We start from the raw sequence: 23,389 nt of genomic DNA, 5'->3' as shown, positions 1-23,389 counted from the left end.
CCACCCTCTAATCTACCCCTCACAAGCTGCTAGCAAACTCTCTTTAAACTGAATATCTAATCATGGTACTCTCTGATCTAACTTCCTTAGTGTCTCTAGCTAGTTTTGGGATAATACCCAAACTACACTGTCCATAGTTTAAAGGGTCTCTAGTTCTATACAATAGTACACAGTAGTGTATGTGCTAAAAGTTAAGCTTAATTGTAAAATCATCAGAGTATTTTTAAATAGAAAGAATGCAGCTTTTTACAACACTATGGCCACACGTGCCCTAAAAATCATGATAGGACATCTTTACATGTAAACTCATTTTCTTCATGCTAAACTCAAAATCAGAGATTTCTCAGTACAGATTGACAGATAAGTAAAATTCTTTACCTATATAGTGATCCTAAACCAAGTTAGCACTTATCTTGGGAGAAAGGAATTCTAAGCCTTGCCTTTTTTAGATGGAATATCCTCTAGTTCTTTGCTTACTTCTAGAGTGCCCAGGATACACAGACATTACTTTATAAATATGTTTATTAATATATTGATGAAAAGATTTTAATTGCATGCCGCACTGCACACATAAAATGATTTCCATTAGCAGCATCTTTCACTGAGCCTCTTTAAACTCCATGTTCTCTGTTCCAAATGTCCCTCCCTTCTTTGTCCTATTGATGAACTCCTGTTCATCCCTTCAAATCTGGATGGAGTGTCCCCTACTCTGAAAGACTTCCCTTGCTTCTTTGGGGACAGGCAATTACTGTTTCATCTCTCCCTTGCACATGATTCTGTTCTCGTTTCTTACGACTCATATAGAGTTTGTCTCTCTCATAGACCACGAACTCCTTGAGTGAAGGATCAAGCAAGCTCTTTTTCATTTCTCTGGTGCCTGGTGTAAGTAATAAGTATTGGCTGAGCTGAACTGACTATTAAGCATCTAATAATAAAAACTTGTTTCTGAGGAGTCTAAAGAAAGCACAATATTATTTAGTTTAAATAATGTTCGGTCTTACCGTTGACAGAAATTTTCATCAGTGACCTCTGGTGCTTTTCCAAATCTGAGAAACCAGAAGCTCAACATCCAGAGCTAAATTTTGCTAAGCAAAATTTACAACTTGAATCATTTTGAACAAGTTACTTAATTTTTCCGAGGCTCAGCATACTGTTTTTTATGCCATATCTCTGCTCAAGAATTTACCATGGTGCTGTGGTCCTTAATACAACAAATCTAAATGTGTTTATTCATTCACTCAATAAATATTTATTGAAGCTTTGCTAGCTCCAAGGACACAGCAATGAAAAAAACCAAAGGCAAAGTCCCCACTTTCACTGAGTTATATTCTAGGGCAGACATCTCTCTCACTCAGGTCCCTTCAACAGCTTTTCTGCTTACCTCATAAGGTTACCCAGCCTGTCAGGCCTTCTCCAGTTGAATCATGAGAGACCCCTTACTGTCCCAAAGCTTTCCTACTCCTGTCTGTTCTTTTGTTTTCTCTGTCTGGAATACCCTTACATTTCCTGACCAGTTGTCAGTATCCAGCCCTTGCTTTTAGTTCCTGTTTAAAAGTTATTTCCTTGGGAAAATCGTCCCTAATGTAACTATTTCTTCATAATTTTTATTTCATAATCCACTTGGACAATGCATTCAGTTTTCATTTATACATATCTCCTGATGACTCTTGCAAATATTTCTTGTCTTCCAAAGTTGATTATAAACTTATTGAGGTAAAACCTGTGTCTTCTACATTTTTTCATGTGTGGTAGAGACTATTTATTGTCCTCTAATATCCATTCTCACCTTCTTCCTTTTAATGCTAGCACCCCCTAATATTTTATCTGGGGACATGGTTGTCCAACTAGAGATTACATTTCCCAGTCTTCTTTGCAACTAGGTAAGGTCACAGAGACTAAATTCCAGTGAACGGAATGTCAACAGAAGATACATGCAAGGTCCAGGGATTGTTTGCCCTCTACTTCCTTATCCATCTTCCTGTGGATTGGAATGTGATCTTGGAAGTGATCAGTAACCTTGGACCTTGCAGATGAGGGCAAAGCCCAAGGGAATGGTAATACAAGAGAGGTCATATGGGTTTCTGGGCTACCTTTTGGAGCAGACCTTTCTTATTCCAGTAGATGGCCTATGACCTTGAATTTTTATGCACTAGGAAAACAAACTTCTGTCTTATTTAGGTCACTGTTCTTGGCCCTATGAAATATTCTAAGTAATACAATGCTCTGTACAGTACTTAACAGAATATTATGAGTAGAGTGCTAAATAAATACCTATTAAATGAGTGAATGTACCTCTGAATTAAATAACATAAGTATTCAGTACTAAAGTGATTTGGTTTTGGTTTTGGTTTTTCTTGAATATTCTGTTCATTATGTGTTTAAAAGAGAAAGGATGGTTCTGAAATTTTTTTCGCTGAATTATATTCATTTTGTTGGAACTATGACACACTGCCAATATACTCTGTCCTTCTAATATCACTGAATAAGACTTTCGGAAGAACTATCTGGAATAGGATGATTTGGCAGTAAAATTTGTCATTAAAAGAGAGAACTTTTAAATAACTAGGAAACCGTGCAGAAATCTTACAATTTTGAAATCTATAGAGAAACATGGTCACTGTTGATGTCTACAGCTCCTTGTCCTGCCCCACTGCACCACTACCTCCCAGAATTACAAAGCAGAGGAAACAACATACCTCCAGATCTCCCGAGATATTGGCACCAGCAAGAATCCCAGTTGCTGCTGGGAAAAAAATGGCGAAGACAGAGAAGAAGCCTTCACCTTTTGTGAAGCTTGGCCCAAAGTTTTCTGCAAATATTGATGCTGCAACACAAATAATGAGAAAATTATCATGTAGACTTTCTTCACAGGTAGGAGATAAAGTTTCCTTTGGCTTCTATAGCCCTAAATGCAAACATGTTCCTATAATCTAAATGGAATGAGCTTGAAGATATTGGTATACTCCTGCTGAACCTCATGTTAATATTTGCCAAGAGTCAAAAAACACATCACATGATTTTAGATCTCTAGGACATACCCTGAGAAATCAATAATTTTCATGCAAATGGAGATCCATGCTGTCTCACTTCTTTGAGACTAGAAGATTGGAAAAGAAGGAAATGGAAAATTCTCTCATGATCATACTGGCATACTCAAAAATATACCACAAAACATTGCCCTACACACATACAACTATGTTCTCACATATATACACACCTTAATTAACACACTGCTTTTCTACACCTTTTTTTTTTTAATTATAGGAGAACCTTGTGGGTGAGGCTATCTTACAGTTTTGTTACTAATGTTCTAACCTCCCTGCCCCTTGTCTCCAGAGTTGGATTTTAGGTCCTTATACCAAATTCTCATGTATAAAAGAAAAAAAGAAAATATATATATATATATAGAGAGAGGAGCTTTGGTCATAAGATAATAATGTCCCACATGCTGTCACCAAATTATTTAAATGAAAAGGAAATGATCTAGAAGAAAAACAGAAAGAAAAATGAAGAAAAGGAAGGAAGAAAATGTGAACAAAAGAATCTAAGGTGATACAAAAATAAGGAAAGAAAATTTAAAACATCATAAAAATTACAGCAGAAGCCAGAAGAAAGGGAAAAAATCAAAAGGCAAAGGATTTGCATAGTTAACAAGACAATCTTTACAAAGAAAAAGAATCAGGAAGAAAGGAGTGTGTAATATAAGAAGGGAACAAACACTGACAACTGAGTAAATAATGGGGGGAAATATGAAAAATCTTCAACAGTGGATTCTTGAGTAAGCTAGAGTGGAAAGATACGAAAGAGTGGATAGGCAGAGTAGAAGAGAAGAGAGAAGTCAAAGTTTATGTCCAGGGCCATGTCATTATCACAAAAGCTATACTAATAACTCCTACAATCTTCTATGCTCGAAAACCTGACAGTGATGCTCAACTGGTATCACTATGAGAAAGCAAGGTACAGAAAAGGCTAGTGGGAAGAAAAACTGACTGTGTTTGACGTCAGTGCTCTCAGTGGTTGGACACAGTGTCTGCCCTACGTTCTCTTTCTTGCACACGCACTCTACTTCTACTATTTGACAGAGACAACGATGTGCTCAGCACTGTAAAGTTTCAAAGCACTTTAACATCTGCTCTCTTACTTGCTTTTTAAAATCCCTTCAGGAAGTTGTTATTATCACCCCCACCTTGGCAGGAAAATCCGAGACCCAATCATGTGAGGTTGCAGCAGGGCTGAGACTCCCTCTGCTCTCCTGACTCCAACCCCAGGCTCTTCCCTGGATCACACGGGGATTCTAATGGCTGGGGCAGGAATCATGGGGATGGTGATGGGGGCGGGCAATGGAGAACCATTTATTGCAAAGCAAGATATTTGGCATATGTACCTTGGTAATTAAAGAAACCTCTGGACTTTTTCTCATTGTTGGATGGAATCACGGTTCCAATGAAGAAGTTTGCAATTGCAATGAGAAGAATAATCAGAAGAATCACTTGAGCCTGCAGTGACAAAATAACAGGAAGTCAAATTAGATTTATTCAGTGACTTTACATAATTATAAAAGTTATAAGTGCCCACTGAAGAAAGACCCTATCTAATAATTCCAGTTAAGATTCTGCTATCCAGAGTAGGTAATGAGTGTGTTCTTATAAAATGGCATCTTAGTACGTCTTATTTGGCCTGAGTCTAGATGTTATATTTTTAATGGGTGCATGTGCTTGGGCACTTGAAAATGACATTTCAAGGGCATTCCAAGTACTAAGTGGGTAACTTACTGCAGTTTCCCTAGGAATATAAATGGAGCCAAAAGACTGAAAACTGGTAGAGTTGGTTTCTTTCTCGGGCAGAGCACCTATGGATTCCTCACCTTCCCAGCGCTAACTGCAGAAAGAGTACAAGAACACAGTACGATGCATAGAATTGCCATGATGCCTGGTTCACCTGATGTTGGGCTACCATACCAGTGTGTGCCCAGCACAAGTGGTCTGCAAGGTTGACCAGCCAAATCACTGTTCTCTAATCCCTCTGACATTTCAGAGTTTACTGGCTTGGCGTTCTTGCATGCTGCTCCCCCTGCTGGAAATGCACTTCTCCATACACTTTGCAAAACTGTTTCTTCTCATCCATTATGTATTAGTTACCTCCTCAGAGAGGCCTTTCTTGACCACTGAATCTGAACAATAACAGCTAGTTTCCACGGAGGACTTAACAATACAAGAGATGCAGATCTAAGTTTACCAATATTCTTTCAGGTAAATAATACCACCCACAGCTGCATGAAGTAGGTAGTACTGCTATCATTTTAAAGATAAAGAAACTGAGAACCAGAGAGGTGAAGTAATTTACTAAAGGTCATATAGACATAAACAAGGTTCAAATCCACTCTAATTGCAGAGCTGGAGCTCTAAATTCACCTTCTACTGTCATGAAACTACATTGCCTCCCTCAGGGAATAATCTAACGTATGTTCCCCCTCTTATGTTCCACCTCAGTACCCTGCTTATTTACTTTATAGCACTTTCACAATTTACCTTTCTATATTTACTTGTTTATCTACTTGTTTATTATTCATCTCCCCATAGACCATATGCTCAACTATGACAGGGATTGTGCCCGTGTGGGTCGCAACTGAATATCTAGGGCCCAGCAGAATGCCCCGCACATGATACGCACTTAGTCGATTTCTGTTTAATGTGTGAATGCATAATCCACAAATAAATGCCAGGTAGGAATGTTTCCTATTGCTTATGTAAGTGGGAGGCTCTGGCTATCTTTCTGTTTCTGGTGACCACTTGAGGTCTAGTGACTGCACCTCCAGGCACATAGGAACATAGGAGTTTCAATTGTATTAGTCACTGTAGAGAGTTACAAAGCAAGCAAAAGACATGCTCCCATCATTTAGAAATTTACTAACCAGTTTTATTGGTTTACTAACAGTTAAATCCAGATATTCTCTAGTTCCAGGGCCTCTGATGCCTTCAAATTTGCTGCTGGGGAACTGGGTTTCAGAGGGGCATGATAGTTTCTGCCTTTGTTATTTTCTCCACACACACTTGCCGTTTGTGGTGGGCTTCAGCACTCACAGCCAGCTTGGAAGGGGAGACCAGGGATATGATGAACAGACACAGGCTTCCAGCATGTGCTCTTGCTATGATCATCAGGGGTCTGTGCATGAAGATGGCAGCAATCTTGCTGGCTCTGTCACTGTGACTGTAGCATAAAGGACAAAGCGCAGGCCTGATCACATGAGCTACGACTTACAACTGCCTGGACTATGTGCTTTGAGGGCTTGGTGTTCCACTGAACACTGACCTGGCTCCTTTTATCACAGAAAGTAATAATAGCAATTTTTTGAATATGGAGTTCCTTCTATTCCTGCAATTTGTTTGGGAAGTTGACTAGCAGTGTTGGTAATATCATTTTGAGAAATTCACCTTTGCTTCCCATTCCATTCCAGCTACTGAAATTCCTAAGAGAATCACCACTGTGATGGAGCCTATTATCCGGATGTCATTGGTTGGATCCACCATCATCGAATCACTCTCCTGGAAGAAAAAAAATCACTAAAATGGTTAGAAACTTTTTTGCCTGTATGTCTTAGTGTAGCATTTAACAGTAAGAAGAGATGCTATGCTTTTTCAGGGCACTTGTCTGGGGCTATACAGGATAATAGAAAAATGAAGTGCTCATAAATTGGAGAAGATAAAGAATCTAATATTACTTTTTCCTATGATAATAAGCCTTTGATAGCCAAGGTTAGGAGTTACATATTTTAGAGATTCATTCTAGGCACAGCGTTTAAAGCTATTGTAGCACTAAATAAAATTATGGGTACATACAGATATCATGTTTTGTTTCAGAATAATGACTAGTTATTTTTGTGTGTCAAGGGGAATCCTAGAGGAATAAAAATGAGTGGTTTCCAATGCCAGTATCAAAAAATAAGTGCTACTCCTCGAGGATGGAAGATGCCTTAGAGGACTGGGGCGGGGAGGGTGGGGGGGACTCGAGGGAGGGGGAGTCAAGGAAGGGAGGGAATACGGGGATATGTGTATAAAAACAGATGATTGAACTTGGTGTACCCCCCCAAAAAATAAAAAAAAAAAAAAAAAAGAAAAGAAAACAAGAAAAACTAACAAACTAAAAAAACAAACAAAAAAAACAAAAAATAAGTGCTACTCAATTAAAGAACAAATTATGAACTATATAATCCACTCATTTATTCATCTAATTTTCAAATAGAGGTACTGTTATCAATTGAATTCAGTGTCTGCTATCACTACCGTGAAAGGAGGACTAGAAGTTAGCTCATATACCAGCTGATTAATGTGTTCACATATATACCTTCCAGATGGGGCACCTAAGCTAAAAAAGGCCCAGTTTCCTGCAGTGAGTTCTTCTAATGTTGGAACTTTCTTTCCCTTTGGAAATCTATAACCATAATAGTAATATTGCTGCTGACCATAATACCCATTATTTATCTCTTCTTTCATATTTTACACTGTATTTCATGTATATTATTTCATTTGATCTGCATCACATTTCTATGAAAGACATACACAATATTATTAGCCCATACTATAGATTTGAAAAACAAGGTTCAGTTGAACAGAGACTGGTCCAAAATCTCTCAGCTGGTAAGTGTGAGAGCCAGGACTCTGAGCCAGTTCTGCTGCCAAGCCTAGGGCTCCTTCAACTACATTCAGCTTCCACATTCTGCAGAATAAATCTATTTCCTCTCATCTTGCCATAATGATGTCCCCTAGTGCCCTGAAAAAGCAAATTAAACCGAATTATGTTGCTTGGCTGAAGAAAAGAAAAGCTTTTAATTACCTTAAGAAGATCTACCACAGTCTCAGCAAATCCCACCACATACATAGCAACAGCCACTGCATTGGCAAAAGCAAAGATCAAGCCTATAGAGCCACCAAACTCGGGCCCTAAGCTTCTGGAAATAAGGTAGTAGGCCCCACCTGAAACAAGAAATGAACATGCTTTACGGTGAGGAACTTCTAGAGGGTTTAGTTGATATGACCAAATAGTTTTGAATATCTGAGAACACTTAAAATACTAATTATTCTAATAAAAATATTATAAATCCTAGTAATTTTAGAAATCTTGTGTCACCATAATGGATAACTTAGCCCTGCCTTGCATTCTATATATAATCTACAATAGAACTGCCCTGACTAAATAAAGTCCAATTTATTGAAGCCTATAATACACAAATGCTACAAATAAGAATACGGCAAACTTTACCCCTCAAATTCTCTGTCTTTTAAAAAACTTCATTGGAAAGTTCAAATTAATAATGTAACTGAAGTAAAATTTCATATCTGAAATTTCCAGGAATAGGCAGGCCCAGGCAGAAAATGAAGTGGGTAAAGTTTAACACTGTCATTCTAACTTTCCTTCTGGTATAATTTCTGGTATACATTTACTACATTAAAAAGATACCTGTATAAAAAAAAAAAGATACTTGTATAGTGCTATGTATTATCCGCTCTGTACATCAGCTTAGTTTTGATGGTCTTAGCTCAAGAAGGTATGGTTATTGCCAAATACCTATATGTATAGGGGTGTGGCAAATGGGAAGTAAGGAGGGAGGACCTGGAACGATCGCTTCCTTCTTGGACCTTGAAAAGGAAGTTCTACTCATGGCTGTATACTTCTGGGCACAGGAAAGACTGAGCCAGAGTAGTTTACTATGTCAAGAGTTCTGAGAGCATGTTACTGAAGGTAAAAATGACTAGATGTTAAAAGGCCTAGATAACTGGATGTTATCGCAGCCCATAGTGAATCAATGACTTCTTCCACTGAGCTAGCCTTGTAGGTAGACTGAACTGGTCAAGGAATGACACTGAACACACATCCACAATCAAAAGTATCTTTTGCTGAAAAGTTTTCACCGTTTCCTCCACTATAGTCACTCCTTTGGGTCAAAGGGACAACACCCTCTCTAAAAATGCAAACTTTTATTTGGGTGGGGCAAATCCCCATTACTTTCTTTGTCCTGATTACATTAAAGACGTTAGCAGCCAGTTACTAGGCTTGGTCAAAATGAGAGACAGCCAGGAGCTGTGAGAGGAGCTGTTTTGTGGGTAAGATGGTGTTTTAGAAGGCCCTGGGTAGGCAGATCTGGATAAGTACCCAAGTAGAGACCCCAGGAGCAAAAACAGAATGGGAGGGAAGAAAGGAAGTTAGAAGAACAATGACAAACTTTACATACTCATTTTCTGCCCAGGCCCACTTTTTCCTGGATGATGTGGAAGTAACTCTTTGTTTCATTTATTTTCATTTTCTTTTTAAGAATCTTCTCAAGCTTGTTGGCCATTGGGAGCATAGTGTAGGGGTGAACTCTGAGGGCTCACTGAGTGGGAAGTGCCAGCCGTGTCAGCTGCGGTGCCGGAGAAGACCCTTCTGAGAGGGGCCTGGGAGCAAGCCAGTGGGGCTCGTGCAAGGCACAAAGAAACTGTCTATTTCACTCTAAAACTCTATGCTTTCATTCTAGACACCTGGTCATTCTCTACTTTATAAACATGTTTAATCACAGGCAATGGGCCAAAAAAATCTTTTCTGGGGATCTCTTAATTTTAGTTGAAAAGAATTTTGCCTTGCTGTTTAAATTTTGGATTATTTTGTTTTGTTTTAAGGCTTTGGGGACTAATTATCAATGTACAAATTTTACTTCCAACATGAAACCAACTCTAGACATTATTACATAATCAAAGCTTGTAGTCATAAGTACCTGAATTGGCTTACCTCCTCTTACTACTCCATTTGTGCAAATAGCAGACATAGAAATACCTGTGAGTATTGTCACTACCACACTCAGGCCAATGATGATGACTCCAAGACCTGAAAAATCCCCCAAGAAAGGTGTTTGGCTCCAGGACTTCAAGAAGTCAGCAGTACTTCAAGAGGCAGCAGTCTGAATTTTGTCAAGGAAGGATCAGTCTCCCCACGAAAAACCTGAAATGTTCTAAAAGATCGCATTCCATCTAGATCTAGGAAGGTCTAGGAAGCACCTGAAATGTACTAAACTTTAAAACTGGAGCTGTGTCGAGTCGTCATTTTCCAAGAAACGCCAGCAAGAGGTGTGCAGCAGCCTGAAAAAGAGAGCATTTACCCAAGGAATTTGAACATCTGGAAACCATGACCTGCAGTGTGCCAGAGAAGACCATTAAAAGAGAGACCACAGATGACCAGAGTAGACCAGGACTATATGCACAGTACCTTATGTTTCCTCTGTGTCCAGCTCACCCACCTCGTTAGCCAGGCTTCGAGAACATTGGGCTACTTTCTTGTTCCCAACAAAAAGAAGTATAACAAAAAGTTTTTGCCTACCCGTAACAAGTGATGAGAGCATTTAGATATCTTAGAAATTTTACCTCCACGAACAAACCCGTTAGTTGCTATTGCAGAAGTTGACAACCCAGTAATAGAAGTTACCATGGTGGAAAGAAGAATTATGACAACTCCAAGACCTGTCAGCAATGAAAGATAGAAGATATTACATTTTACTTTTCTTCCTTGGATTCCCTATTGCTGCAAACTACACTGCTTTGAATTTAAGTTTTCACGTCCAAGCCTTGGGCCCCAATGGAGTTCCTTCGTGCTAAGGAGAAACTGGTTTGCCTGGCGTAAAGATCAGGTCGGAGAACTGCTCATTATGATGAAGGATGGTTTCCAAAAGTAAACACAATCTAAAATGCAGCCCTGTAAAGGAAAAGTTGACTTATGCTGGTGTCCTGGGAGAGAAACTACCCTGCCTGTGAAAAGAGAAAACATAACATTTGACCTTCTCTCTTGCTTGAGAGGCACCTGAATGAGAAAGTTGAGGGTTTGACAAAGGTTAAAGCCTTCTCCATTTTTCTCGCATCTCTCTTGCCTGGCAGGGGTAAAAAAAGGAACCAACTTGGATTACCTTTGAAAACACTCCAGAAAGGTCAATGGTTAACTCTTTGAGCCTGTATTGCCTTTACCTTACAAATGAACACGCGGGTCACAAGTTTAATTACCTCCTCTGACATATCCATTTGTAGCAATAGCAGAGGTGGATAAACCAGTGATACCAGTCACTGTCACGGCTAAGCCGATGATAATCACACCAAGACCTCAGTTGAGAGAGGAAAAATAAAGGCAATTAAATAGTGGAATAATCCATTAGGTCTTTTACATAAAAGCCAGCAAGCCTAGAGTAAATCACCAAAGACCACATTTGAGTTTTACAAGTTGGTCTGGAAATCACCACAGAGTAAATACTCAGCTTTGAAGTTTTCTGCCTGTAGTAGCACAGATTCAAGAAACTCACGACCTAAGGTGTGCAGTGCAAAATTGCACATAACTGAACAACTATGGCTGGTCAAAATTCAATGTGAACCTCACTATTTATGAAGTTCTAGACACCCATAAACAAAATAATTGGTCTGAACAATCCCAAGCTGTTAATATTACTAGAGAGTAAATGCTCATCCTTCCAGGGAACTATCTTTTTATGTATATTTGATTGTGTAGGAGTAGAAAATTACATGTTGTATAGAAAATTGTTCATCTGGCAGATGAGTAAAGTGGAAAGAATCTAATAAAACTACATTTACTTATTGGCTATGTAAGCTCTGGCAATGCAATTAGAAAGAATGCATGTGTAAAGTGGCCATGTATAAAGACAGCAGTGGCATGTGTAAAGACAGCATGGTAAGGTACAGTAGCATAGTGCATACAACACAGTGCATAATCAATGGCACTGCTCTTTGATCATATTCACAATAGTCATAACAGCTGTTGTTTATTGAAAGCCAACTATATATCCAGCTGTGTTAAGTGGTATGTGAAATGCAAGGAAAAATAAAAATGAAAAAACTACCCTCAAGGATCTCATAGTGCAGAATCATGTATTATGAGAGGGAGAATTCAGAGGAAGTCAAGGCTGCTTTCAGTTTCAGGAAATACTCAGCCAGGAGGACACTGAAGGGTAGCAGACTATGCTGTCTGAAAATTTGCCACTTTAACATAGAGATTATTTTGAGCTAAAGACAATTTTAAAAAAGCAGATACCTCCCCTTGTTTGCCTAAAGGCCAGACATAAATTTATACAGGGTCTCCTCTTTCCTCTATACTGGGGACAGTTATCAGCTGGGGACTGGAGACAGCTGGAGACGGTACGAAAGGAATCTCCATAGACTTAACTAACTGGCCCTTATCTTCCATTAGCTCCCCGATACATTTGCCTTCCCACAATGTGCCACTCTAGAAATGCGCTCTTTTCCTTTGTCTTGTTACTTCTCTAAAAATGTGTTGTTTTTTGTTAAGATGCTTGTATAAGCCCAAGTTCTAGCCACCCCTTTGAGTTACTCATGGCTGAAGATTCCCATGTATACACATGATGCACATGCTAATAAACTTCTGATTGTTTTTCTCTTGTTAATCTGGATGTTGTCAGTCTAATTTACAGGGCCCTAGCCAATGAGCCTAAGATGAGTAAAGGGAAAACAGCTTTCATGCCCTACATCACCCTCCTCAATGGAGGTCAACCTCAAATTCAGGGAGAAGTTGTAGGCACTGAAATCACCCTGGGTCCAATCAGAATGCACTTGCCTGGGCCTGTTTGGGGTGTTCTCTGTCATAAAGTGAATGCTTCATAATTGTTGTTGGTAGGGTCTCCTGTTCCAAGGATAAGAAGAGCAGTCAGCCAGGAGAGGCCGTGATCTCTCTGGCCATGCCCCAGAAGAAGGGGAGGTGGAAGGAGGTTAGGGACAGAAATGGGAATGAGGTATTGGAAGCTGGCTCTTTTGATGTCTCCAGTTATATCCTGGCTCTAGCAGAAGTTTCTAGGCTATTTTACAGTTGAAAGTGCAGTAAGAAGAGGCGGACCGTGGGCATCGATGCAAACTTAGACTATATTGGTTTGGCTCCTATAGATTCCTAAACGTTTGGTGTTGTGAGAAAGGGCTGCTCTAAATACTTTCTTATCTTTTGCAGGGACCCTGTGGTGAGCATCGCCTCTACATTGTTTTGAGGTTTCAGGTCTGTGTGCCACTACAGATAATTCCTTTTTATTTTTTTTGCACGTTATTTTAACTCTTGCTTTTGTTTTGAGGAAGTTTGATAGCAAATGTTTAGCTTACCTCAGCAACTGAACAGAACCATGTAGTTTGCATTTCATCACATTCAACCTACTCTGCCTTTTACTGTTTCCCTACCCTTATATTCCCTTTGCCTTTATTTTCTGAGCAATTCTTAATTTATCCTTTTGCGCTGTATATATTTCTGCGAGCCATTTAAAATCCTGGAACAAAGTTGTATGCTTTTAAACAGCAATCAAACAGAAAATCCCAGGATAAAAGCAGCTTAGAAAACACTCAGTTCACAGTTTTCCCAAACTTCAGTCCTTGAACAACCTGCTTTAGGAAATGCCTGGGGTGCTTATTAAAAATGCCCAGACTTACTGACTTTGGCGCTTTCCAAGTGAACCCCAGGATTCTGCAGTTTTGTAACTAACTTCCCAGGTATTTCTTATGCATCTCACAGACTGAAGATTATTGAGCTACCCTCAGCCTATTGCAATTTGTGTCTGCCTGTTCAGCAAGGTTCTTTAGCTTTGTCTTCAGAGAATTGATTGGGAAACAATTAATCCAGCTCCCTAATTTTCAGATGAGAAAGTGAAATGCACAGAATATAAATGACTTGCTTCAGGTCGTACCTGCTTTTCACACCATTCTTCCTTGCTTGATGTTTTTTATTGGATACCATCACGCCCCAGCCAAGGTGGTCAAGACAGAGAACAACAAGATGGCATTATCCCCTCATTCTACTGTATACTTTTAGGGACAAGGCAGCCAGAACTTATAGCCCTAGAAAGGTTACCCAAGGACTGTAGCTACCATTACTCCTGGCTACAGCTTCCTCTGGCTTTGTTCCCAGGGTCTGAGCTTGAAACTGTATTCAGGTTTCTTCCCCAGGCTACCCCCAAAGCAAGAAGGGAGTACTGCAGGTACTTGTTTGTTTTCTTTCCCAAAAAAGGGAACCCAAATGGGACCCAGACGGTGACTTAACTCATTCAGCTTTAAGTTGGTAACAAAGTCCAATAAAACTGAGGAAGGGTGATAGTAAGTTTCTACCACTCACTAAAGTCTACTTTCTCAGAATAAAAAAACAAAACAAAAAACCTCCATTCAAAGGAAAACCCACTGCACATGCATGTAGGTAGAACTGTACTCTCTTTTGAAGTTGGATTTGACTACTTAAATAAAGGGTCCTTATTAAAACAATACTGATGTCTGAAAGTATAATAAACAGTTTAGCAGAAGATAGAATTCTTCATATTCTACAATTTTGCAATAAACATGAAACTGGGTTGACTGTGTGGAATAATGTAAGATCTGATTAAAGTTCAGATTATTGCCCAAACATACGGATTTTAAATAAGTTGCATTAAAAAGAATCACTCTTGCCCTGGGCTACACTCACACCTCCAAATAAAGTAATGTTTCCTGATGATCTCAATAAGTTACTAAACTGCCCTTAAAAAACTAATTTTGCATGAAACCCTGGAGCAACAACTTGGCAATATTAAGATGCAGATTTTCCATGGAACAGAATATACTTATTTTGGACCCTGAGGCTGTAAGTGTTCATTTGATATGCATCATAAAGCCAGCAAGCAGCCCTTTGTCAGGAACCCAGCAGTTGCCAAACATGCAGTGAGGAAAAACTATGGGAACTGGTTCCAGCTCTTTCTTTTTCACATTGTCTTCTGGTGATTCTGAATCTGTTTTGAGGAGTAAAGGCAATAAATAACGACCTCATGCCTTTTAAATGCGAATTGAGACATATTTTGGAGTAGAATCTGAAAGCTCATCTGAACTTCTCTGTTCTTGATACTAATGATTTATAGGAGTCCCCCCACAAAGTGAATCTATAATGTATTTTCCATACACAGAGTAGAATGTCATTAATTTTTATCACATTGAATCAGAAACTTTGATAAAATGCAAATAAATTTTTATATAAATTTTAGCAGTATACTCTCAATAAAAATATTTGCCACAGGAAACAATACTTTGAAATATAATATTTAAAAACATTAAATAAGCACTCAAAATAATTTCAACATCATCCATTTTCCACTTAGAAAAATTATCAATAGTTACATACATTATCTGTCATTTTATCTATCATTTTAAGGTTCTACCTGGCAATACTAAGCTTTGTTTTCTTACTACTTGTACCTGAAAGTATAACACAATTATTTTCTTTGGAAAATGTTCAAGAATTCAACATTTTTATTAGTCAAGTCACATTTTCACCAGTTTTCCCACAAGTTATATTTTCTTAGTGAAGTTTTGCCAGTAATCATAAGGGGGATACTCTGATGAACATCAGAATGTCCCTAAATGTGAATACTATTCTTTAAAATGAATATATCTCTGTACACCTGTACACCTAAAACTCTATGAAAAGATGACATATTTACTTGAGCATTTATCTGGTTGGTAAGCTGGAAAATTCCAGTCTCCCAGGAGTTAACAGTGTACCTTTCCTCTCTGACAAACACTATCAAAGAGGAAAAGTAGAAGAGCCCAAGTGCAGATTCATTCTGTGACCTTCATCTCACATTCAGCATTAATGGTGAAAGCAAGTTGCTTATTGAGTTTTTCATTTACATTGAGAACTATGTGGGAGGGGAAAAGTGCTTACCAATTCCAGCTTCTCCAACAATCCAAGAGAGGCGAATGAAGAGCATGACACCCCAGATATTCAGCATGCATCTTACCTGTGGGTTGGAGGAGCATGGAAAGGACATGAGACGTGACAGTGGGGCAACACCCAGCCGTCTTTGTAACTCTGGTATTCAGGCCTTATTAACACTTAATCCACTAGGACACTGGACAGATAGTTTTCATTTGTAAACATAGGAGCTTTCTCACCAGCACACCTTTCACCCATCCAAACTTCACAACACCGGCTTGATCTTCTTCCTTGTTTTCAGCTTGTTCATCTCCAGGCATCCCATCGCCATTAGCAACCACGTCAGCTGAACCCGGGGCCACTGCTACATTCTGCATTTTTATAGATAGCAAAGACACAGAATTTGGTCAACACACAGTTCCATAAAACTTCCAAAGGCAAATCAAAACAATTGACATAAAAGTTGAGACAAAAACCAAACATATTCCAGTCATTTTAGTAAGATGATTATTTTTTGCCCTGGGAGCTGATGTGTTCATTTTGTGGGTGATTTCAGGCATCACTGAGACTGCAAGGATGGTAAAGGAAACTGGGCAGTTCTTCTACTGGTGAGACTATTACCTTAGGGGAAAATGATCAGATTTGGATAAATTTAGAATACAAAACGATCACAAGAGAGAAGGAATGCAAGGTAGGGAGGAAAGCTTATCAAGAGAGAATGAGGGTCTCTTAGGAGACAAGGTAAGAGGGCCAGAAACTTACCCTTCCTCACTAAACGCAATGTTTGCCCTTCTTTCTATTAACCTTCCTGGGCTTCATTTTATCCATCTAAAATAATAATAACTAAACTTCTCCACTCACATCAGAGTATCTTTAAGAAGATTCAATAAAAGAACACATTGAAGTAGTTTCTTAAAAAAAAAAGGTTTAGAGTATTCTTAAAAGGTGTAAAGGCACTGTATGGCTATAAGAATGCTATTTCTGTAGGGGACTTTTCTTTCAGATTTGATATGCCTTTGCCTGCGAATTGTTGGATGTGCAGTAGTATTATACAGAAGGAAAGAAGTCTCCCTACTGACTACTAGATAAGTAAGCTGAGTAGAAATAAGAAGCAAGTACTATGAAGAGGTCAAAACCTTTATTTATATTTTGGTTTGTTTTTTCTCTTTCCTGTGGCGTAATTTTGAAAAAGATCTTCCCTGTGAGTAGGATCGTCTCAATTTAATGGGAAAGGAAATAACCGTGTTTCTCTCAAGTTAAGAACAACTTTCTAGCTTTTCTTTTAGATTTGACTGAATAATTTCAAATGTGCCCACTTAACTTAGCCTATCTGGCACCTTCCTGACGCTAATGGTTAGACTACACCCCACTGAGCTCCCCAAAAGCAATCTTCTCCAGTAGGGATTTTGTAATTATTAGGGAAGCCTTTTAGATTCAGCAGTTGATTATCATTATTAAAGAACAGGGCTTCCTAGGTGGCGCAGTGGTTAAGAATCCGCCTGCCAATGCAGAGGTCACGGGTTCGATCCCAGCTCCAGGAAGATCCCACATGCCGTGGAGCAACTAAGCCCGTGTGCCAAAAAAATAAAAAAATAAAAAAAAAATAAAGAACAACTTTATCTTAAGCGGTCTAAACTGGTTTAAGTCTAGGATGATGTGTTCTGACATTACTAGCTAAGAGGTCTTGGACAAGGGCATATTTTCCCTCTAAAATGGGACTGGTGTAATGTAAATATTCAGTATTTATTATAAGGGCTTTATTTTGTGACAACTGAAGTTCTTGCTCTTGCCATGCTTTGGTGTACCATTAGCATCCCCACTGTAAGATGATCCAAATCTGGGATGTTTAGTCAAGTAATTCTGATTTCTTGTCTCCTTCTTTCAGCACGTCCTCTAAGCAAGGATTTCTCCCAATTTTGTTCTGCCATAAGACTTCCTTTCATGATACTAGTACGACACTTGAGTAACCAGTGTAATACAATGTGATAAGAACTGAATTGTATGTGAACTGAACTGGAGGAAGATAGTGGTATAGGTTACTTCTCCATACTAGCCCAGGTCCTGCCGTACAGCAGGCCATTGATAAACAGTATTGAATCCACAAAGTGGACTCGAAGGCCACCCAACTTCTACCACTTAAAAGTAGATGACCTAGTTTCTTATCCATTCTTGCCTCCTATTTCTTTTTTCTTCCTTCCCTATCGGGTATTCCATTTCTCACTGTTCCTCTGTTCAGGCCACACTAAACAAGAGACAGAAAGGGAATGAATCCCAAGTCAGATCATCTTATTCTTTTCTGACAGCATTAGGAGCAAAATTGAATGGAATCAGAAACTGAAATTAATGGTTAAAATTTAGTTTTGAATTACCTGAGAAACATCTTAATCTTAAGCATCCTCAGTCCCTATTTATACAGATAATTGAAAGTTGACATCATATATTCATATCAATGTAAGATATGGATAAAGAAAATCCATAGAAACTGAGGCTGAACTGGGCAGAAACTGGTGATCTATACCAGCCACAAATGCAAGTCATGCATGTAATTCAAAATTTTTCAGTAGCTACTTCAATAAAAGTAAAAAGAAATTCATGAAATAACTTGTATTCAGATATGGATCCTTACGTTAAAAAAAATATTTCACTTTTGTAGAATATCACATTTCCCATATTTGCAGTGTAAATATTCATTAGCAGTAGGGGCACCCCACCTTGCAGGAGGGACCTGAATTACAGACTGTTTTAATAATATACTTTACTTACTAGATCTGTATAAGATATTATCATTTCAGCATATAGTCATTATAAAAATATTAATGAGATATTTTACATTCTTTTTTTCCATACTGTGTCTTTGAAATCCAGTGTGTATTTTACACTGATAGCACATCTCAGTTTATACCAACCATATTTCAAGTGCTCAGTAGCCACATGTGGCTAGAGCTATCATATTGGATCTCACATGTCTATACAATACAGTTAGTTACAGATGAATGAAATATTTGAGGTTGTTCTCCAGTCAATTAACATTATATCAATATTTTTCTCTGAAAGGATTCTACACTCGTAAGGCAGCTGAGTAGGTCAAATATAACTTTTATTTTGCATAACTGGAAAAATCAATGAGAGCAAGGAATTGAGGAATATGTTAAAATATTCATGAATGTTGAAGAGATCATTTGGTTAGGAGGTTCATTTATTTGATTTGATTTGAGAAAAATTTTTTAAATTGTCAATATTCTAGTTAATCAAGATCCCATGGCCAGACCATCAGCAGCTACTCAGTCAGGGAGAAGGCAATTTCCTTTTTCTGGGTTAATTGGGGAGCCCCTGAGACAGAGCCTTAGTCACTCACATTGTAAAGGCAATCTTGGGAATAAAACCCATGTTTCCTGATTAACCTGAACTTGAGGGTTTGGTCCAGGAAATTACTCTTCTCTTTGATGAATTCTGACGGTAACTATGATCCTTAGATCTGGATTAATGAGAATACCAATGATTGTTTAAAAAAAAAATCTTGCACTGTAGGCTAAAGGATTAATAGGATATTTAAAATTTCTCCTTAAATGAACATTTCTATCTGATGGATACCCTTCTGGTCATAGTTTAACTGTTATTCAATTTATCACTAGGACATCACAATGTGAAGTAAAAATAGTATTCTATGAGGGTATGTCAAGGAAATAATTATATATAGAAATGAGTAACGTAATAATTTTCTAAATTATTCAAAAATAGAGTCACTGTAGGATCTTCACTCTCTCTTAGGTAAGTATGTTCAATCTGCTAGAGTTTCAAAGTTTTATATATATTTATACCACAAAGGGGAGAAATCCCTCACATGTATATTTCTTCCATTGACAGTGAAGGTCTGAGAATAAATTTATAAGTACAGAATCTATTTCCATTCCTTGCTTTCATGTGGGAGCTGAAAAATCTCTGCACCGTATAAACTGGGAGACTTGGAATCTAGTTTTGGCAATGCAATTAATTCAGTGCCTGTCCTCCAGCAAGTTACTTAACCTTTCCTGAATACTGCCAATGAGGATAAATCCATTGCGTTTTCTGAAAATTTTACTTTGAAGTAGTTTACTCCAAGGCAAAATCATTTTTCTATGTTTGCCATCTCCTTCTTCTAACATGGGAAAGCAAAACTTGGTTTCACTCTTTAATAAATGCCTCCTTTGTAAGCCCAAACAGCAATTATAAAGTTAACTGATCATCAAAGTACAAACGAGACTTCAGGTTGAGCATTTGTGCAGACTTCATGGCTGTGAGGTATAACCAGTGGCTGGCAGATTCCTGGCTGGTGCATGTTCTTGGGACCAAAGTCTCAAAGACTAAAAGTTTTATGACTGCTGCCTGAACTCAGTTTCTTTCCTTCATACTTTGAATTAATTTGTTTGTTCACACTCTATTACCATAAATGCTGACCTACAACCTTTCATAAATGCATTTTAAATTGCATAGCTTTAGGGAATGATTATTTATTTACCAAGAGTTCTACCTGTGCATTAAGTATTCAGAGAAGGTAAAATAAAGTATGTTGAAAGGAAGAAAGAAGAAAGAAGGAAAGAAAGAAAGAAAGAAAGAAAGAAAGAAAGAAAGAAAGAAAGAAAGAAAGAAAGAAAAGAAAGAAAGAAAGAAAGAAAGAAGAAAGAAAGAAAGAAAGAAAGAAAGAAAGAAAGATAGAAAGAAGAAAGAAAGGAAGGAAGAAAGAAAGAAAAGTCTATTTCATAAAAGACTTTACCTCCTCCAATGTTGATAAACTAGTAAAGATTCAATCACGTCAATCAATTCAATTGCAGTTTAAGTAAATTCTTAATGGATTTTTCTAGATGACGAAAGATTAAATTATTTTATTTAGTATAAAATATATGATTTTTCAGACCCCAGAAAAATGACAAATACCTTTCTGGCTATCATCAAAGAAGAAAAAAATACATATGTTTATTCTTTAAGTTCTAAAGAGGTAATATTTGCCTTTATATATGTTTTCAAGTTTTCAGCCTTAATCTCAGAATGGTGGAAATCTTAGACCATCAATGAGAAATAGTTCCAAAAATATTTAGGCCTAGGTGATCCCCTCCCCATTGTTTTAAAGTTTCTTTTACTATTTTTCAATATTTAAGCATACACAATATTAGGGAGAATAATGTATCTCATGTACTCATCACTCAGCTTCAACAATTATCAACATATGGCCAATATTATTCCATTTAGACTTCTCACACCCCTGCCACTGAATAATTTTAAAACCAATCCCAGTAAAGACCAGATAATTCCTAAGATTCATTTCAGAATGAAAAATATATAATTCTAATCGCATTTCCATATCTTATTGATCAATATTATCATGTTTATACATTTCTATCCCTTTGTGATAAAGGGGAGTATTTTAAATTATGAAAATGAGAGGGATTTTTTTTTCTTGTTTTAAAAGCTACTATACACCGTGCTGCTAGTGGTCACACTTTCACTTTACAATCATAGTATTTTCATTATATCTGAAAACACATAGCTCATACACAAATCGACTTGTATTTTTAAAAACATAGTACAAAAAAGTATAGCTATATATAATAAACCAGCATAAGAAAATAAAATGAAAAGATTCTTAACATTTTCCAAGTGTGCCTTTAAGGGAATGCCCATTCTATTCACCACCTATCACTGAACTAATTATAATGGGAAAGTAATCATTTTTTTGTTTTTTGTTTTGTTTCCAAAGATTAGTTTAATAGTGCAAGCTCCCAGGGGAACTGGCCTTGGGTACTAAGAAACTCTAACAAGTATTAAAATGAATCCTTAGCTTCAGAATTTCATTCCAACAAATATTTTAAGGGTGTCTTCTGGTAATCACTGGTCTTCAAAGCATTTATTGCCTATTTTATTTGGCTGTCATTAGGTTAGTGATGATTTATAATTTTGGATATCCCCAATTTTAATGCTAAAGTTCCAAATTTGAACTTTGAAACACTAAAGAAAAGATTATTTTCTAGAGAAAGTGTTGTAGATTTTGTTTGTCCTTTTACAGAAGATAAGCACTTATACATTGATTTATGTGGTTTAATGTTTGTTAACTCAACTATATATGTCCTTTATTTCTATCCATAACAATGGCATTTGACTTATAAAATAAGATTCTAGAGAGCACATGTCAAGTCTCTTTAACTTGTTTTTTACAGTAGCTCTTGTAAATAAATGGCTAATAAATGCTTTTCATAATCACAGTGAAAATGAGACCTACAATTAATTCTGTAGGAGAAGCAACATGGCCTCTTGGTATATTCCCTCAAACAAGGAAGAAATTAGGATTTCCTGCTCAGCTCATCATGCCTGAGTTGCAGTTTCTTCTTTGTGCATGAGCTCTATCATTTCTATAGCTGATGAATGAGCTGTGGCAAAGTGCTGCAGGAGAGTAGGCTTAGGATGGAAAATAGTAGTAAAAAGCTTGGACTCTGGAGTCATGCAGACTTGGCTTCACCTTATTAGCCATGTGACCTTGGCTTCCTGACCCTGGAAATTTATTGACTTCTTTAAGTCATTATTTTCTCTTAAAGATCCTTAGGACTTTATAAAACTTTCCCCATCTATAAAATAGCAATAATAATAGTACCTACCTTGAAGGGTCGTCACAGGATTGAATGAGAATTTGTCAAGAGTGAGTACCATGTCTGAGACATAAAAATATTATTATACTGAGTCACTCTTTTTTTTTTTTCTGCAAGGCTTGTGGGATCTTAGTTCCCTGACCAGGGATTGAATCTAAGCCCTTGGCAGAGAAAGCACAGAGTCCTAAGCACTGGACCACCAGGGAATTCCCCAAGTCACTCGTAATGCTTTTATTTACAAATTATTTTTAGTTGCTAACAGCCTAAAAACCCAAATGTGAAGTCATTCCATTGTTTTTGTTTTAATTCAGTTTCTATACAACTGGCTTCATTAAAAATAATAATATTTACATCTTCGTTTTTATAGTATTTTATACTTTTCATAGACAGTTTATTTCAGTGACATGAGAACAATGACTTTAATAGAGAGGCTTTATATTTTCTTCAGTCCTTTGTAATTGTATTTTTCTGAAATGCTAACAACAATGGTGGTTAGTGAGGCTTAAAAATAGTTCCCTTTTGGAACCCTCCTGCACTGTTGGTGGGAATGTAAGTTGGTACAGCCAGTATGGAAAACAGTTTGCAGGTTCCTTAAAAAACTAAAAGTAGAATTACCATAGGATCCAGTAATCCCACTACTGGGCACATACCCAGAGAAAACCATAATCCTCAAAGAAACATGTACCATAATGTTCATTGCAGCACTGTTTACAATAGCCAGGACATGGAAGCAACCTAAATGCCCATCAACAGATGAATGGATAAAGAAAATGTGGCACATATATATAATGGAATATTACTCAGCCATAAAAGGGAATAAAATGGAGCTGTATGTAATGAGGTGGATAGACCTATAGTCTGTCATACAGAGTGAAGTAAGCCAGAAAGAGAAAAACAAATACTGTATGCTAACTCATATATAGAGAACCTAAAAAAAAATGGTGCTGATGAACCCAGTGACAGGGCAAGAATAAGGATGCAGATGCAGCGAATGGACTGGAGGACACAGGGTTGGGGTGGCGGGGGGCGAAGGGGAAGCTGGGACGAAGTAAGAGAGTAGCATAGACATATATACACTACCAACTATA

General features: G+C 37.6%; 1 protein-coding gene and 1 long non-coding RNA gene across 3 annotated transcripts in view; one reads left to right on the top strand and one right to left on the bottom strand.

Annotated features, from left to right (window-relative positions):
* Nucleotides 1-6,546, top strand: part of LOC130845216 (uncharacterized) — an 83,320-nt gene extending 76,774 nt beyond the window's left edge. Inside the window, exon 4 of the long non-coding RNA XR_009051352.1 lies at nt 6,455-6,546. This is a non-coding gene — a long non-coding RNA (uncharacterized LOC130845216). The remainder of the gene's footprint in view (nt 1-6,454) is intronic.
* SLC12A1 (solute carrier family 12 member 1) overlaps nt 1-23,389 on the bottom strand; it is an 88,602-nt gene that overhangs the window by 59,631 nt on the left and 5,582 nt on the right. Inside the window, exons 3-9 of one of the 2 annotated variants that reach the window (XM_057722109.1) lie at nt 15,927-16,058; nt 15,697-15,772; nt 10,389-10,484; nt 7,831-7,970; nt 6,432-6,542; nt 4,385-4,496; nt 2,697-2,824 (exon numbers count right to left, since the gene is read on the bottom strand). In XM_057722109.1, coding sequence (XP_057578092.1) covers nt 2,697-2,824; nt 4,385-4,496; nt 6,432-6,542; nt 7,831-7,970; nt 10,389-10,484; nt 15,697-15,772; nt 15,927-16,058 — 795 coding nt within the window. Of the gene's footprint in view, nt 1-2,696; nt 2,825-4,384; nt 4,497-6,431; nt 6,543-7,830; nt 7,971-9,759; nt 9,856-10,388; nt 10,485-15,696; nt 15,773-15,926; nt 16,059-23,389 lie in introns of both variants that reach the window. The other variant, XM_057722110.1, reaches the window with a different exon arrangement.

Source organism: Hippopotamus amphibius, chromosome 2, assembly GCF_030028045.1.
Source record: "Hippopotamus amphibius kiboko isolate mHipAmp2 chromosome 2, mHipAmp2.hap2, whole genome shotgun sequence".
Classification (NCBI taxonomy): domain Eukaryota; kingdom Metazoa; phylum Chordata; class Mammalia; order Artiodactyla; family Hippopotamidae; genus Hippopotamus; species Hippopotamus amphibius.
The sequence above is the reverse complement of the archived record's forward strand: the minus strand, read 5'-3'. Positions and strand labels throughout refer to the sequence as shown.